This window comes from Mya arenaria, chromosome 5, assembly GCF_026914265.1.
Source record: "Mya arenaria isolate MELC-2E11 chromosome 5, ASM2691426v1".
Lineage (NCBI taxonomy): Eukaryota > Metazoa > Mollusca > Bivalvia > Myida > Myidae > Mya > Mya arenaria.
Genome location: NC_069126.1, coordinates 14,880,740 through 14,899,234, shown reverse-complemented (window position 1 = coordinate 14,899,234; position 18,495 = coordinate 14,880,740). Strand labels below are relative to the sequence as shown.

The 18,495-nt window shown below is 33.9% G+C and overlaps 1 protein-coding gene across 1 annotated transcript; it reads left to right on the top strand.

Moving 5' to 3' along the window:
• Positions 1-402: 402 nt before the first annotated feature.
• Positions 403-15,402, top strand: LOC128235470 (uncharacterized). The gene is made up of 7 exons (XM_052950288.1): positions 403-464; positions 11,474-11,590; positions 11,901-12,096; positions 13,626-13,721; positions 14,439-14,534; positions 14,694-14,795; positions 15,278-15,402. The coding sequence occupies exons 2-7, from the start codon at positions 11,510-11,512 to the stop codon at positions 15,400-15,402; spliced, it is 696 nt and encodes a 231-aa protein (XP_052806248.1). The 5' UTR covers positions 403-464; positions 11,474-11,509.
• Positions 15,403-18,495: the final 3,093 nt, after the last annotated feature.

Here is an 18,495-nt window from a genome sequence, read left to right as displayed (position 1 = left end):
CTGTAAAAACCTCAGTGGGTTTTTACTGTGTGGGTAAGGTGGCTCGACACCCACTGCACCTCACCTTCGTTTAGATCTAAAATCTGCAAGGAAAGGAAAAATGAGTACTTACTGAATCATGCTGATATTACAGACAATATCTAATTAATCAAATTGTGAAACCATTTGGTTTTCTATTTACTAACACTTTGTACTTTCTGGCTGTGTCAAATTTGCTTAACAGCTGCTGACCCAAGTAGCAAATGGTACCTCTGAGAGCAGGGATTTTTAAAAAAGAAAAACATGACCTTTTGTTGCATTTTTAGTTTTAGAAAATATTGGTTTCTAGAAACAAAGTATAAATCATCCATTTATCAATAGAATCAGATAACAGTCATGCTTCAAATGCTTCAGCTCCTCGGCGTTTATTTAATAGAAGTATTCGTATCATTGTTGATTCTCCTAGTTCACGCCATACTGGGTAGGTTGGGGAATCGTTCATCTTTTCGGTCAGTGTGGCCATTTTTGAAGAGAGGTGGTTTCGCAGTTTGATTAGATCATCAGTCAGAGGCATTGCATCCCCTTTGTTAAATTTGTTTGTTTTTAGAGACGCTAATGCTACGGAGGAGATTAAATCAGTCCATTCTTTTCTATATAACTTGCTAAATGTTTCTGCTTGGTTTGCACCCATATCATCATCATTCCTCATGGACATTCCAAATTTGATGTCCGCTGCTTTGATCAGATTGTGACCCAATCTCAAAGCAAGACCAGGCTTCTCAAATTGAATAACATTCTCCTGGTTTTCATACATTCCTGCCAGCTCTTTAACAGCTTCAACTACATTATCAAAGTTCTTGCCATTGAACATATCAGATAGCTGATCAATCTTTTTTATCTGGTTAGAGTTTATCTGTGTCTTTAATCGCACAAGTTGCCGCATTCTTTGGGATACATCATTTTTTCGTCGGCTTCCTAGTTTTTCAAAAAGAACTTTCCCAAACTTGACAATAAGATTGTCATTAATAATTTCACTGCCAATGACATCATTTCTTGTCTGTAAAATTTCCAAAAGTTGTGCACCATCATTTCCCTTTGGATCTGTGCTTACTGCGGCCCGTAGCATAACCCTTGCAGAAGCCGTAAGACTATTCTTCTGTTCTGTGCTATGAATTACTTTTAAGCAGCAAGTTTTCAAATGTCTCCAAAGTTCCTTTCTCTGATAAAAACCATAGCAGTACACACAAGGCAAGAAGTCACTTGGTATTATAGGACGTCCACTTGGTCTCTTGCATACAATGAAGTGTTCACCGCCATTTTGAAGAACGGAAACATTGTGCTTGAAGTTTCCTTTGTTCTTCAGTTTCAAGACAATGACATTTTTTTCTTCCTTGTTGGAGGTACTCAATGCTTTTGCTACTTCCTTTTCATCTCCGTGGGCAAGATACATATGCTCCATTATTCTGTGTTTATATAATTTCCCACAGAATAAGCAAGCCAGGCGTTTGTCATATATTCTCTTTTTTTCCCACCTGAAAACAGATAATAGAAATACACCAATCACTGGAGTTATGAAGGGACCCGCACATGACTTAGACACAGAATGTTGTTTCAGATTACACACCATGGGTTGTTTGATATCAAGAATGATTGATGTCATCATGTGTAATGCCCAATTTTTGTTAAAACCAGAGGCTTTGCAAATAGTGTGCACAAGAATATAAATGTACCCTGTATGGGAAAGGATTGGCCATAATTTCTATGAATATAATCTTACCAGTATGCATAAAATTTCAAAATAGTAAATAAAGATGGATCCAGAAAACAGGAATACATATTATGATATATTCTATAGAACTGTTTTGTAGGCATAACATACAATACCACTAGCAAATAATGCTAATCAAGTTATTAGTATCTGCCCTTTGCTGACAGAACAAACAGCATACAATTATTGCTTGTATTCTTCAAAAATCCAATTACTACTTGCTACAGTTTCATGTACATCATGACATGTTCTGGATCCCGAACTTTTATATTTTACACTGTCATGACCGCCACTTGCTTCAGAAACTTGTTTTGTTTTTTTCGTCAGCTTCAAGTACTTTTCCTGAAAAAGAGATGTCACAAACCTAGCCGAAGTCAATAACACCACTCTTTATGACAAGAAGGCTATGATGGCCTATCACTTACATGGGAGTGTTTATGGTCCTAATTTAATTGCTCTACAAAAACAACATTGAAATTTGTTTTCAAAGATGATGCTATATACAACATATCAAGGGTCTGCAGCTAGTGGTTCCAGACAAGGAATAATTTCAAATATTTCTTGTGACACCTAGGCGATGCTACACACAAAACAGCTGACAGACAATGACCAGTCACCATTACTAAATATGGGCACTTCCTGGTCAGGGGGCTTTAAAAATGGTGGTTTTTTGCTCTGACAGACAAATACTGTTACAAGTCTTTAGTTGATGAATTTACTTATGTTAGTGACAGTTACCTTCATGTTGTAATATTTCTTCTGAAGATTTCTCATAACTGCCATGGATGCTGAAAAATTAAAGTATCCTTCAGTTATTTAAATAAAACATTTACCCAACATCTTTATTTCAACATTATTATAAGCATCCACCAATAATAAAATGTAGATTGATTCTGAATTAAATCTTGTGAGGCCCGCTAAACATATTTAGCTTGACCTGCCTCTAAAGTATACTTAACCAAGAATCAATTTAATATTTTAAAGATTCGAGTCAACGCAAGGCCAAAACAGGTCAATGAAGATTCAATAAAAAAGAAATGGGTATTTCAGTCTGCACATTTAAGGACTATTCCACGAAAAATGTCTGAGAGTGTCAGAGTGTAATTATAGTGTTGGTGGGTGTAGGCTGTGGATATTTTGTGTTTTAAACCAACACTTATTTCAGTATAAAATACTATTCACTGTTAATATTACATTTCACTATGACTTTGGTTACACTACAATTTTTATAACAACATGAATATTGGCAATTATATGTCTACACATGCTTGGTTTACCTTTCCCATCTGTCAGCACTGGAAAATCTTCAGATACATCTGATTCTATGCTGCACTCACTATCAACAAAGTCTGGCTTGTAGGTGACTGCTCCTGATGCTGTATATAAACCTAGAATTTTTAAACAATATTTTCACAGGCCATTACTTATACATAAGTTACATAATTGTGTGATGAACCTGAATAAAACTTTCTAAATCGATAAAGGGCTAAAATATCTGTATTAAAGATAATATGGAGTAATGCAACCTAATACAGTAATGCTGTGATCACTCGAGGACGCTGGGAACTCTCACTCAGCAAAAACCTCGAGTGATCTGATGTTTTAATGACCCAAGTTTCCATTTTAGTCTGAAATGAAATGTCTTAGAATGTATTTTTCCATTTAAGTCTGAAATGAAATTTTCCTCAGAATGTATTTTTCCTATTTGGTCTGTAATGAAATGTCTTAGAATGTATTTTCAAAGTATGAAGTTATCACTGAGTATTGCTTTGTGAAAATGGCTCATAAGGTTAAAATCCGTCATAAATTAATGAAAAAAAATGTAAAAGAAAAACCTGCCAATTGTTTGTTTTTCTTGGAACTTGCTTTTGGGAAAATGTGTGAAATTATGACCTAGGGCTAGAGGTAAGCATTAAGTTGTGTGCATGATTTGTATATTTGGAACTGGCAATCATGCGTGTCTCCTAGACTTATTAGGTTTCGATTCAGTTTTAGTATATTTTATATGAAAATAGAAGGAATAATGGTCAGTACTAAAGCTTGGACCTCAAGTGACTGCCAGTTATCGAATGACCGCCTATTCAAAAGACGGCAGTTATATTTTAGTGTGATGGTCATGAACTGTGTGAAATAGGAGTGACTTGAATGAAGGTATAGGAGTTTATAAGCGAAAATCCCAATTTGCCCTAAACCTTTAACCAGACACAAAGTGCCCTTAAACTTTAACCAAGTTCCTCCAACAGCTTAAATAGTTCAGAAAATACATGATATTGAGGTTTTTTCTAACCAATTTTTAATTTCAAAAATCTTAAAAAAGTTCTCGAAAAATAACTGAACCAAACTACCTAGAGACTTTTTTCACAACTTGACCTCTTGTCATCCAGCAGTCTAAACCCTGCACTATGGAAGGTCATGGGCAGGGTGGTCGTCTTGGTAACTGGTTCACTGGTGACAGATGATGGAGAGACAAAGTTGGTTACAGACACCATGGTGGTTCTCTCAGGTAATGTGACAATCTCCGGCTGGCAGCTTCCGGTGCTTGTGTCCTGGGCTGAATTGGTGCAATAATGATTGAATATAGAACATGAATAAAAAGAAAAATATGATCTGCAGAACCAGTTGTACAGTGAATAAAATAATCAATTCTCTTAGCTATAAAAGAACTTCATGGTAGTTGTATATAACATAAATGTGATGCCTTTGGCAAAAATGACAGATAATTTGTTATCTAGGATGATATGGAGTTATGTAACCTAATTTGATGATGGTCTTGAACATCTGTGTGAAGTATGAAAGTGAATTGAATGAAGGGTATTGAAGATATAAGTGAAACTCCCAACTTGCCCTAAAACTTTAACAGGACGAAAACGCCAGCGCAGGAAGTATAGCACTCCTTATTTTTCGAAAAATCAAACTCAAATTATTAATTACATACTCTTCTGATATGATATAGATGAAATTTAAGCTGCTAGATAGCTGTATAACCATATCAAAATTTTATCAAAAAGCTTATAGTTCAGAAAATGCATGAAATTGAGGTTATTTCTAACCAATTTTTAATTTCAAAAATCTTAAAAAGTTCTCGAAAATAACTGAACCAAACTACCTAGAGACTTTTCTTCACAACTTGACCCCTTGTCATCCAGCAGTCTAAACCCTGCACTATGGAAGGTCATGGGCAGGGTGGTCGTCTTGGTAACTGCTTCACTGGTGACAGATGATGGAGAGACAAAGTTGGTTGCAGACACCATGGTGGTTCTCTCAGGTAATGTGACAATCTCCGGCTGGCAGCTTCCGGTGCTGGTGTCCTGGGCTGAATTGGTGCAATAATGATTGAATATAAAACATGAATAAAAAGAAAAATATGATCTGCAGAACCAGTTGTACAGTGAATAAAATAACCAATTATCTTAGTTATAAAAGAACTTCATAGTAGTTGTATACAACATAAATGTGATGCCTTTGGCAAAAATGACAGATAATTTGTTATCTAGGATGATATGGAGTTATGTAACCTAATTTGATGATGGTCTTGAACATCTGTGTGAAGTTTGAAAGTGAATTGAATGAAGGGTATTGGAGATATAAGTGAAACTCCCAACTTGCCCTAAAACTTTAACAGGACGAAAACGCCAGCGCAGGAAGTATAGCACTCCTTATTTTTCGAAAAATCAAACTCAAATTATTAATTACATACTCTTCTGATATGATATAGATGAAATTTAAGCTGCTAGATAGCTGTATAACCATATCGAAATTTTATCAAAAAGCTTATAGTTCAGAAAATGCATGAAATTGAGGTTATTTCTAACCAATTTTTAATTTCAAAAATCTTAAAAAGTTCTCGAAAATAACTGAACCAAACTACCTAGAGACTTTTCTTCACAACTTGACCCCTTGTCATCCAGCAGTCTAAACCCTGCACTATGGAAGGTCATGGGCAGGGTGGTCGTCTTGGTAACTGCTTCACTGGTGACAGATGTTGGAGAGACAAAGTTGGTTGCGGACACCATGGTGGTTCTCTCAGGTAATCTGACAATCTCCGGCTGGCAGCTTCCGGTGCTGGTGTCCTGGGCTGAATTGCCGCAATAATGATTGAATATAGAACATGAATAAAAAGAAAAATATGATCTGCAGAACCAGTTGTACAGTGAATAAAATAACCAATTATCTTAGTTATAAAAGAACTTCATAGTAGTTGTATACAACATAAATGTGATGCCTTTGGCAAAAATGACAGATAATTTGTTATCTAGGATGATATGGAGTTATGTAACCTAATTTGATGATGGTCTTGAACACCTGTGTGAAGTTTGAAAGTGAATTGAATGAAGGGTATTGGAGATATAAGTGAAACTCCCAACTTGCCCTAAAACTTTAACAGGACGAAAACGCTAGCGCAGGAAGTATAGCACTCCTTATTTTTCACAAAATTTAAGCTTGAAAATAAGCAATAACTCTAAACATATAGATGAAAGAGTTACGGTTTTTGTGCACTGTACTTTCCCTCAATCAGATATACCTACGGAATACGTTTCAGGTTGATACCTCCTATAGTTTACGAGATATGCCACGGACAAAACCTAAGCATGAAAATTAACAAAGGGCAATAACTCTAAAAATATGGCAGCAAGAGTAAAGGTTCTTGTGCACTGCACATGCCCTCAATGAGATCTATCTAGCTATGAAGTTTCAAGTTGATACCTCTTATATTCTTCAAGATATGCCCTGGACAAAACTTTAAGCATGAAAATTAACAAAGGACAATAACTCTAAAAATATGGAAGAAAGAGTAACAGTTCTTGTGCACTGCACTTGCCCTCAATTAGATCTATCTACATATGAAATTTCAAGTTGATACCACTAATAGTTTAGGAGATATACTCCGGACAAGCGAAAATGGGACGCGGACGCCGCCGCCGACAAAAGTAACCACTATATGTCGTCTTTTCAGGCGACACAAAAATCTTAAAAAGTTCTCGAAAATAACTGAACCAAACTACCCAGAGACTTTTCTTCACAACTTGACCCCTTGTCATCCAGCGGTCTAGACCCTGCACTATGGAAGGTCATGGGCAGGGTGATCGTCTTGGTAACTGGTTCACTGGAGACAGATGATGGAGAGACAAAGTTGGTTGCAGACACCATGTTGGTTCTCTCAGGTAATGTGACAATCTCCGGCTGGCAGCTTCCGGTGCTGGTGTCCTGGGCTGAATTGGTGCAATAATGATTGAATATAAAACATGAATAAAAAGAAAAATATGATCTGCAGAACCAGTTGTACAGTGAATAAAATAATCAATTATCTTAGTTATAAAAGAACTTCATAGTAGTTGTATATAACATAAATGTGATGCCTTTGGCAAAAATGACAGATAATTTGTTATCTAGGATGAAAATCACTCCACTTGAAAAACAAACTCTAAAAATTGCACCATCCGCCATGACAGTTCTTCCAAAATGACCTTTCAACTATAGGGCAGCGGTTTATGCTTTAATCTCTACTCTAAATGATAAATCAAGCAGGAATAGATACTTAAGGTGTACACGTTTCATGAATAATGATATTTTTTATTTACAGTGTATTAAGCATGTAAAAACATGTCTATCAATCATAAGAACATTTTTTTTTATTGAGAATTTTCCACACAACGGAAGTAAATATGACGTAATGGTGACGTCATTCCTTCTGTCCAAGTTTAAATGTCATCAGACTAATCATTACCATACTATGGTGGCAGACCAAATAATAAGGACCTAGTGATCTAACTTTATTAAGATGTGAACCAAAAGTTGTCCAAAAGTGAATATCGTTCAGGACAGATGGAAAGAAAGAATGACAATCAACACCAAAACAATATCCCCATACCCAAACTGAAAATTTCGCGCAAGATAAAAAAAAATCAGCAGTCAAATAACGCCACCTTTACTTTTCAAATCATTTCTATTTCAAGATACTATTTTGAGTATTGATTTTACACAATAGCAAATTTGTTATTTTAGAATATATTTCTTTCCCCCCCCTTACATTGTTGAATGCTTGATCCACCAGACTTGGGGCTAGTTAAGGATGAACCTATGCTAAAGACTGTGTCTGGGGTCCCAACACCATCTGTGAGAAGGTTAAGTTTACATAAGTAAAAAAATAAGCATTAAAATTATGTAACACATATTTAAAAGTATACAAACTTAATGCTAAAAATCTATGAAAACCAGGATTTTAAATGCAAATTTAATTGTTCTATATTATTTATAGTGTTCTTGATCTTTGAAAGTTTGCTACACACAAAATGTGGTTTCAACATCCTATTCATACTATAGTTATTAAGGAGAAACTTATAGTTTAGTCTGTGCTTATAACCACCCACTGCCTAGCTAGATGCAATTACCAATCTAATAACTAGACTTTTTTGTTTGAAAACCTTGTTGTTAGCATATTAGGCAAAACTGAACATGACAAGTTGTTAAATCAGTATCCGACTTGCAAGACATGGAAAAAGTATGCCGACTAATGAATTAGTCATTTTTACAACAATAACTTCTTTCAATCGAGCTTTTACCTTTCAGAAGATTCCATCTAAATGTTCTTCCTCCAACTTCAAATAGGTCATTGTTCTTAAGGGTTCTAACACTGCTTGTTCGTGCATCAACCAAAAAAATCTGCAAACAACAACATAAATTTACTAGCAGCATAGTTTAATATTGGGAATCAATTAGTACTCAATAATGGCCTGAAGTAGACAAATGATTAAAGACCAAGTTCGAGATACATAAACTGCATGTGCCTTGTGAATAATACCAATCAGAAATTATGATTAAAAACTAAACAAGAGCTGTTGACGGACAGCACGCCTGATGCCTCTTTGTCTTTATTTTTTTTATGCAATATAGTGCCTGTCAATAGTGAAATAAGATGAAACTCAAGATAAAACTTTAACAAGAATTTCTAAGTCAAAGGACATATATATTTGAATTAAATGCAAAAAAGTGTGATTTTGCTTCATTAGTTTAGTTGGTGTTTTGTATTAAGTTTCAATGTCATAAATCAAGTAGTTACTGTGATATGGACTTTATTGTGGTTGAATGGCAAAAATTTAATCATAATTTGTGTAAAGTAAAAACATAAAGGGCCCTGATTTTCATTAAATGCAAGCTAAAGTTATCTTACTTGCTTATTTCAGTTGTTGAAACGGTTGAGAAGCCTTGAATAAAATTTCAATGTAATAAATCCAGTGGTTATTGAAATATGGACGTTAATGTTATAAGTTGCACACAAAACTTTAACCAGATTTTTAAGTAAAAAACAAACGGCCATTTTTTGTACTTAATGGCTGATAATCCTTGTAAAATGTTTAAATAATATAAATGAAATGGTTATTGGGATATGCAATTGTAAGACTTGAAGTATTTGCAAGCAAAACTTTAACCAGAATTTTTAAGTAAAAAATAAAGGGTCAAAACTTGCATTAAATGCATGATCTAGTTATCTTACTTGCTTATTTCAGATAGCATTATGGCTGGAAAGCCTCGTACAAAGTTTCAATGAAATACATTATACATTAACCATTTTTAAACAAGATCCTCAATGGAAGCCTGTTCAGCCTGCTCACATTTATGCCCATATCTCACTAGAGCTACAACAATTCACTTAAAGCTCCATTCAATTTGATTCCATAATCAAACATGTGGATTAGATTATTTTCATATCGATTCATGTTTTACTTCTTGCTGCTAATAAATATCAAGTTGTACATTTAAAGGTTGTTTCATTTCAATTATAAAAACTAGGACAGAATAAATAGGACAAATAACAAAACTTTCTGTTTACAACTGTTGATAAAATTTAAATGAAACACAAAACATAACATGGTTTTGTTATTCATTTAAGTTTTATTAACAGATAATTTTTGTTATAAATGTGTGTTCTTGTATGTTTCCAAAGTAGCCTAAGATCCTTTAAATTGGGAATTTACTTTAGCATGATTTAAGCAAAGCTACATGCGATTTTAGTCATGAATAACTGTCTTGTATATAAAATTCATAGGATTACCTGGCCCTGCCAATTGACTTCTATTAAAACTTCATGGAGTGAAGCTGTTTTCATTCTAATGTCATTTGTATTAGCACTGAAAACAAAAACAACTGATATTGCCAGATTACAAATAATCACATACAACAGTATAACTTACTGGGATATATCATTTTATTTTTTTCATGATTATGACAGACTCTAAAAACACTCAGATATCGTAATTACCCTAGGCTTGTCATTTGATTTTGTTAATCTGGTTAATAAACTACATCTATGTTAAACCCCTATCTTGTATCTGATTTTCTATATTGAAGATCCAGTCACCTGACCAATCTATTCAACAATAATGTTTTACCAAGCAATCAATAATGATTTGCAAAGCCAATTAAGGGTATTCCTACACTTATATCTAGATCTAAAATGCTATACAGCTCTAGGTTCACTTGTGACCAGTCAAACAAATGCAATACTCACCTTCCCATTGCCAATACTGTTGAATACATGGGAAACGTTCCAATCTCTACACCTCCTTTAAGTGCACTAACTGAGCCCCAACATTTTCCTAGAATATGTAATATTACAATTTATGAAAATGAAATAATAAGTTTTGTTGTAAAGATATAGAGGATATTTGTTTATTTCAGTGCATTTTATTTCACGAGTGTCATAGAAAAACATATTTTCACGAGTGACTTTAAAGCTTAGAAAAATGATTAAAATCCAATATGGATTACAAAAGTTTTTAAAAGTTGTTCTGAAAGTTGATATTTTCACTCCTTATTTTGCAGTGAATATATCAAATTGATATTTTCACTGATAAAACCCTATATTTCATCGAAAAGCATGAAAGAAAGAAATGTATATTGTAATTGTGTATTAATATTCAGCAATTTCACACCACTTTATTTACAAGTGACGTGTTACTATACAGTGTCATGGCCAAGGAAACAAACCTCAAGACACAAGTGGCGAAAAAACTATATATTAAAGGGTGTGAAATTTATCAATTGTAAATTATTTTGATGAATATATCAGACAAAACAATTAGTCATCCTAACTTATGGAAGAATTTGTGAATTCTTTTGACAACTTTTTTTTATTATTTGTCTTGAAATAAACAATTTTTTTTGCGTAAATATCTGGAACCCGGTTAATCAAAACTGCTGGCAGAAGATGAAATAGGTTTGAAAAATTGTTATTTTGGGCTTTAGCATTACTAACCCTGAATAAGAAAAGTGATTGATTTTTTTTGCAATTTAGGCAAAATGACCAATTTGATCCAATCAGAAAGCCCTGGACATCATTCCCAAAAGCGTTTGTTTATAGAATATTGCTAGAAAGATAAGCGAAAAAATATCGCCCAGCAAGCTTCTGCCATGGCATTTGCAGTACAAATTTGAAATGGAAGAACATGAAAGTATTAAACTTTGAAGTATATATCTTTTTCAAATAAATTGACAGGATAAAAGGAACAGTAAGTAAGTGTCACATTAAGGATGGTTATTTGGTTCCATTATGAATGTAATTGGATTAGACACTGCTCCGCTAAATATATTTTTCCACAGCACTGTATAATCTTTCTCACTATAGACACTTACCTATTATTTCTATATGCTGTCAACTAGCAACAATATAACATTTAAACACTGAGGAAACAGTTTGTGCGTACCACTATTCTTCTTCTGAACCAAAAGGATGGCCATCTCAGCACCTGGCAAAGTCTTCGTGACATGGTTAATCAGGCTGGGTGCCAAAGACCAGAACTCATCGACAGTAACTCCCTGCGGAAGTACATAGCAACAGTTTGTCAGGTAAGCATTTAAAAAAATGACTGTTATCTGATTCTATTGATAAATGGATGATTTTTACTTTGTTTCTAGAAACTAATATTTTCTAAAACTAAAAATGCAACAAAAGGTGTTTTTTTCCTTTTTTAAAAATGACTGCTCTCAGAGGTACCATTTGCTACTTGGATCAGCAGCTGTTAAGCAAAATTGACACAGCCAGAAAGTACAAAGTGTTAGTAAATAGAAAACCAAATGGTTTCACAATTTGATTAATTAGATATTGTCTGTAATATCAGCATGATTCAGTAAGTACTCATTTTTCCTTTCCTTGCAGATTTTAGATCTTAACGAAGGTGAGGTGCAGTGGGTGTCGAGCCACCTTGCCCACACAGTAAAAACCCACTTAGGTTTTTACAGGCTGCAGGAGGGAGCCATCGAAATCGCCAAAGTATCTAGGCTGCTACTAGCCGCAGAGAACGGGACATTGTCAAAATATAAAGGAAAGTCGCTGGAAGATATACAGGTTGATGGTAGGAAGCCTTTTTTAGCCCCAGCTGAACCAAAGGTTTTGGAGGGGATATTGTTTTGGCATAGTATATCCATCTGTCATTCCATCCATCCATCCATCACACTTTTTTCTATAAGAACTATATTTTGGTAGGAAATGTCAGTCTTTGTTCAAATTGTTGTCAGCACATAAGGTTTAAAACTTTGTTATTAGATCAAATCTTCATGATATTATGGAAACAAACACCGGCAATATATTTGCCCCAATCTTGAAACTGCCATGATACAATTTTAGATTAGTTTGAAACTAGGTCACGACATCAAATCTAAGAAAAAACCTTGTGAACAGTCAAGAGGCAATATTTCTGGCCCAATCTTCATGAAATTAAATCACTAGGCTGCAAGCCCTGCTCTGGTAAAATGCTTTCTGGTCTTGTTAAAATTTGGGATTTTACTTTGTTTTCATTCCAAGCACTAGTGCAAGAATTATGGGCTTGTTCATTACCTTAAATGACAGGTTATAAGACCATAGTGGTACCATTATAAGATGCAGACAAAAAAAATCTTGAAAATCTTAACCCTAAATCGACCTCAGAAAAAATGTCAAAAGCTTGTTACTGTTTGTAAGACGCAGGCATTTTTTAAAATCTAAATCTGTGGGGGGAAAAGTGTGTCTTAAACCAGTCATTTACGGTTATAAGTCTATTTTCAATGACTGTAGGTAAGCTTGTGTGTGGGGCAGTTTGTAAGGCAGGCTTCAAAAATCTGTTTCCATTGGGAATATCTTTAGTTGATAATAAGAAATTCAATTTAGAATTGGTATACAGCATGTTTATATGAAGGGCTTGGTTTTAATTGTTATTTGGGTCACTGTCACTGTCACTGTTATTATGCTAATCTCTTCAAAGAAGGGAAGTATACTGCTTTGCATATCAAGGTTACAGTTCCTTTGTACACACAAAACTGATAACAGGATAACAGGTTGGCAAACAGTCCTCTCAAACTCAGTATGTATGTTGAATTGTCTCGCAGACAATTTGCTGACATTCAAGGGTTATACATGTTAAATTGAATCTTCAATTTGTTCCTGAAAAAGTGATGCTCAGGGGAGCATGTTTGACAAACATCTCTTGTCAAAAGTGGGAATAAGATGTTGATATCAAACTTGGTATGGGTATGTATACAGCAGTGAACGTTAAGGGGTAAGCTCGGGTCAAGATCACTTTTACCAAAAATAACATAGTAGTATGCTTTTGAAATCAAGGTATTAGTAAATTTTGAATATTTGTTACTTGTTTTTAGGCTTTGTCATGTGTTTAATAAAACGCAATTAATTCTTGTCACTAGATTAAAAGTAATTCTCTTATCTGTTTTGTTACAGGAATGAAAAATGACGGGAATGTTTTGAATGTAATACTTTTTATAATTAGATATTTAATATATTATTAAGATGGGGTCTGTAATATGAGTAACTTTTTATGTTCTACATATACATACCTAGTAATCACAACATATACTTAGAGAAAGGACTTATATCAATTTGTCTTCCTAGATTTACCGTTGGGAGAGTCAGACGATATACCTGTGCATGGAGAAAGTGCAGATGATTCTATTGATTTGAACTTGGCTGAGCATTGGAATGGAGATGGTATATTAACAATCATACATATGTTATGTTTAAAATGTTGCATTTACTCCCTGCTCTCTTAGGTTTGTAGCTCACTTGAGCTCATAAAGGGCTAAGCTGAGCTGTGAAGATAATAAATTGGAGGTCTGCCTTCACCCATTATGTTTAGGCTTAAAAAAAATTGTTTCTGGTTTCCTGACCTACCCTAATTTATTACCCCGGCCCTAAACCTTTTCATTGTTCTTATAAAAGCGTATTTGTGTTTTGATAACAGACAAATCTCAAGAAACAATTTGCCTATAAAAAATATTCTGACCAACCTTCCCTATTCTTTTTAGGGCATTTAACTGGAAACAATCATTTTATTTATTTTGCCTTATTAAAACATCTCATGAAATCAGCTGCAAGATGTTGAAATAACTTCAAAGAAGTGATCAGTATTTGAATCTACAGAAATCAGTAAACTAAATTGAATTTATCAATACCTTGATAAAAGGAGTTTGAAGGTACCTTATAGTAATCGCATTGTCTGTCTGTCCACAAAATATGTTTTATTTTCTTAACTTTATAATGGATTTCTGGTTTTTCACCAAAACTTTACTGGTAATCATAAAACAAAAAGTAAATTTTTTGTTCCTGTTGTGTTTTATTATGCCTCAATTTATGGGGACCAGATTTGTTAGTGATGATTCTAGTTTATAGTTGAAATCTTGTAAGTTTGCATCTAATACATTTCAGATGAGCAACCAGCAGAGGCCCAATCCTCCATGCCTGTTAACCAGAGACAGAAGCGCCCCAGGCTTACCAAGAAAAGACACATAAAAGACTCAGAAGGTAAATTGTGTATCTATATATAGGCATAGTATATCTCACATTAGTTTGATAACCAGATAAGTGTATCATGCATATCATGTGACAGTTTGTCACTCTTGTTATAAGAGTTATGATATGTCACAACTTTTGGATATGTTCAGAAAATTGATAAAATTTCAGATGAGCAACCAGCAGAGGCCCAATCCTCCATGCCTGTTAACCAGCGACCTAAGCGCCCCAGGCTTTCCAAGAAAAGACACATACAAGAGTCAGACTCTGAAGGTAAATTGTGTCTTGCAAATTCCACCAAAAGTGTCATTTGTAGGCCAAATATTTTATCTGTCTTGTTTTCATTAAAATTTGTTTGCAACAATACTTGCCATTAAAATTGATTATAAAGTGAAATGCCATATCTTGAATTTTTTTGTCTAAAGTCATCTGTATATTTCTTTGGAAAAATAATAACATATGCCTTATTGCAAGAAAAGAAATATTTAACACTCTACATCATTTAGGAAAGACTGTGGCTGGAACTTGCAGGTTCATGGAACAAAGGCCTTGCTTCTAGAAATAACCATAACCTGGTTATCAATAATTGTACATTTGGGGATATTTTAATAATTAAAGAATCTAAATTGGCTGTTGTTTCAAAATCAAACCCACCAATGTTATGCAACTGCTGTTAACATGAAATTACTAGCTTATCCTTTAAGCCTGTATTTTGTCAATAAAATTAACTGAATGTCTTGATATGTTTTTTACAGATGTTGCTGACGATGACTCATTGATAGATCCCAGTTTTATTTTATCCAGCAACAAAAATTCTACAAACAGAGGTGGTCAGAAACAGAAAACAAGATCTTCATACAGATATTTAGTGCCTGTCTAACGGACAAGCATATGCCAACGCTTACTGCCATAAAGCTAGCAGCTTCAAAAATGCCTCAAAGGACAGTGGCTCAGATTAGAACTAGAGTTCACAATATTATTACAGGCAAACAAGCATTCATCCTTTAAGGAATACATTGTGGGGGCTGATGTCATTATCGGAGTATGAACACAGTTAGGCTGGTAAAAGTATGTGTGGTCCGAAGGACACCACACATACATTAACCAGCCCAACTGCGTTCATATCCCTAACAATGAGATCAATCCCACAATTCATTACTTATATTTACACCAATAGTTCACCATTTCATTCAAGAATTGTTAAAAGACTTCATTTCATTTAAGAAAACGTTACAGTAATTCTTCATTACCCAGTAAATAGAACAAATTGAGCGTAACTGGAAACAGTTTATCAAATGACATCACAATAATGCGGGAAAAGGTCAACCACTTGAAAACTCTTTAAAACGTAACATTGAAAGACTTATGTCATCAATACATTTATAATATCATAAAATTACCGTTTCTTACATGTTGATTTAAGTTTTCCGGGACACAATACAAATACAAACAAGATAAACAATTTTCAATTTACATGTATATTCTTATCCGATGATTTGCGATCCGAAGATGAAGCATTTATCGGAAAATATTAACAATTGCCGTAAGGCAGTTCAATTTTAGGAATGGGAGTTTAGGTGTAAATATTTTATTGTGATAAAATCTTGGGTTTCCGGCTGGCCCCTAATTCTCGAAACTTCTAAAGTCCCTTATAACAGGATTAAGCTAAGCCAATTTTGTTTTTCTAAAATATGCCTTATATTTACTTATTGAAGAGTTTTTAGACTTTATATAAAAACTATCTTTATGATAATCACAATAAACCTCTTTTGATTAATCTAAATCAATTTTAAGTACGTATTTTGGCTTATTGAAATAAGCAACTTAAGCTTAACTAGCTTATTTCACTAAGCCGAATACAAACTTCAATTTGATTTTAATAAATAAACATTCCTTTTTGTGATTATCATAAAAATAACTGAATACTCTAAAAAAGAAAGTATAACATGAGTTATAGGGAAACAAAAATAGTGAGATTGGCTTAATCCTTAAAAAGTTTCGAGAGGGTCCAGGCTACTTGGTTGAGATATATATAGTCATCATGATCTTTTTTTTTTTAATTTAAGAACCACTTGTTTGAAAAAGACTGCTTCAAAGCTGTACATGTTTCGTTCTTTAAGCTTCTGTGTAATGAGCATGTATAACATTTAATTTTATGCCCCCAATTATCAGGATAATGCATTAACTATGGATTGACTTTCATTTTGGTTGAAAATAAATGTATGAACATTTCCTGGTGTCACGTGAGGCGAGTGGGGGCATCCGTGCCCTATAGACACACTTTAGTTCAGTGATTATATCACCCATACTTTGGTTTGAAGGGCTTTGTGTGCCAAGATGGAAATATCATTGAAGGGTTTTATTTCATCTTTATATGTCCATAGGGTCATATTATACCTTTAGTTGTCTGTCAGTTAACAAATTCTTGTAAATGCATTCCTACAGTTTTAAAGTATTTTGTTTAAACTTGCTTACCAGGAGGGGTTACCGTTGTTGTCAGGCGTGAGCGCTTTTTGTTCCATTTTGGAAATAATACATTGCTTGATAATAATCATAAGTTCATCAACAGAAGTTTCACACAGATAAGGCTAGTTTTAATAAAAATATCAAGTGTTTTACCTCTGTATATATCAAGATTTTCTTTGGCTGGGCAACCAACCTAGGTTCAGGGCGAATAAGTAATGTAAATTACATACTGGTACTTTCAAAAACTTTTGTTGAAATTTTGTATGTTGGACAATATTTTCTTTTCTGTTGGATTTATAAGAAGCATGAAGAAATGTTCGAAAACTATACCTGTCTGACTAGATTTGACACCTTTTGTGTACCTCATTCTGTTCCCCTTTGACTAAAGTTGAATTATTTCATTCCACTTCCTTTTAAATTTTTGGAATGGAAAAAAGGGCTAAGGTTTTTAATAATGACAACATTGTTTTGGAAAGTATCCTGAAAAATGATTAGCCGCAGGAGTAATTATGAGTAGTTTACGAAGAATTTTGGTGTAGCTTGCCTATACTATCAGCTATTATACTGTATACCTATTTGTGTGTTTGGGCTTCAATTTTCTTTTGGACTCTTTGTTCAGGAGTTATGATCCTTTGTTATTTGTTTCATATGTACTGATGAATGCAACCCTTCACATTTTTTATTAAACTTGCTTAGACTGTAAAATGAACATGTCATGTGCATCAGGGAACCGATTCCTGTTTCTGATATTATATTGTATTTGTGATCTACAAACTCTCATAAAAAGAATGAGATTCACTTTTTTCGGTGCTCTTCCAGAAACTTAATAAGAGCATTTATGAAATCTAGGTCAAGTTAATAATTCCATGAATTGTGGTGAAAAAAAAGGTTGTGGACAAAATATTTATTCAAAGAATTGACTTGACAAACGACATTTTTGCCTTGATCTTTAATAAATTGTTATGGTAACAAGAAACTTGGTTAAAACGTTCAGGCCATGGCCAACTTGTATATATTTTGTTGTACTTTTTAAAGCTTGACTGTATGGAAGAATAAGGAGAGCTATACTACTCTAAACATTTTGCATGTACCCGGTAACCGCATTTAAGATGCTTTCTCAGTAAATACTTAATGTATTGCATTGAAACTTTAGACAAGTGTTCACATCCATCAAGTCAGATAACTATATTTTGCCTATAATGTAGGTAACTGCTTAAAAATCTGATTAAGGTTTTCTTATGCAAGCTTACATCAATTTCATATAAATATGTTTTTAATTAATTGTATGATGTTCTAGATTAGTTCATCAAATGTTCGCAGGCATCATTTTAATCCAATTTTATATCCATAGCCTTTTCACCAAAACTTTTGATCCTTATTTTCTAAAGTTGCGGATATGTCGAGCATGCTCTTGTTCTGTACATTGTTCCTGTGTTGTCTGAGACACAATAAACTTAAACATTAATGTATGTGGTCTAATATAAGTTTCATATTTCTGTGTGTTTCA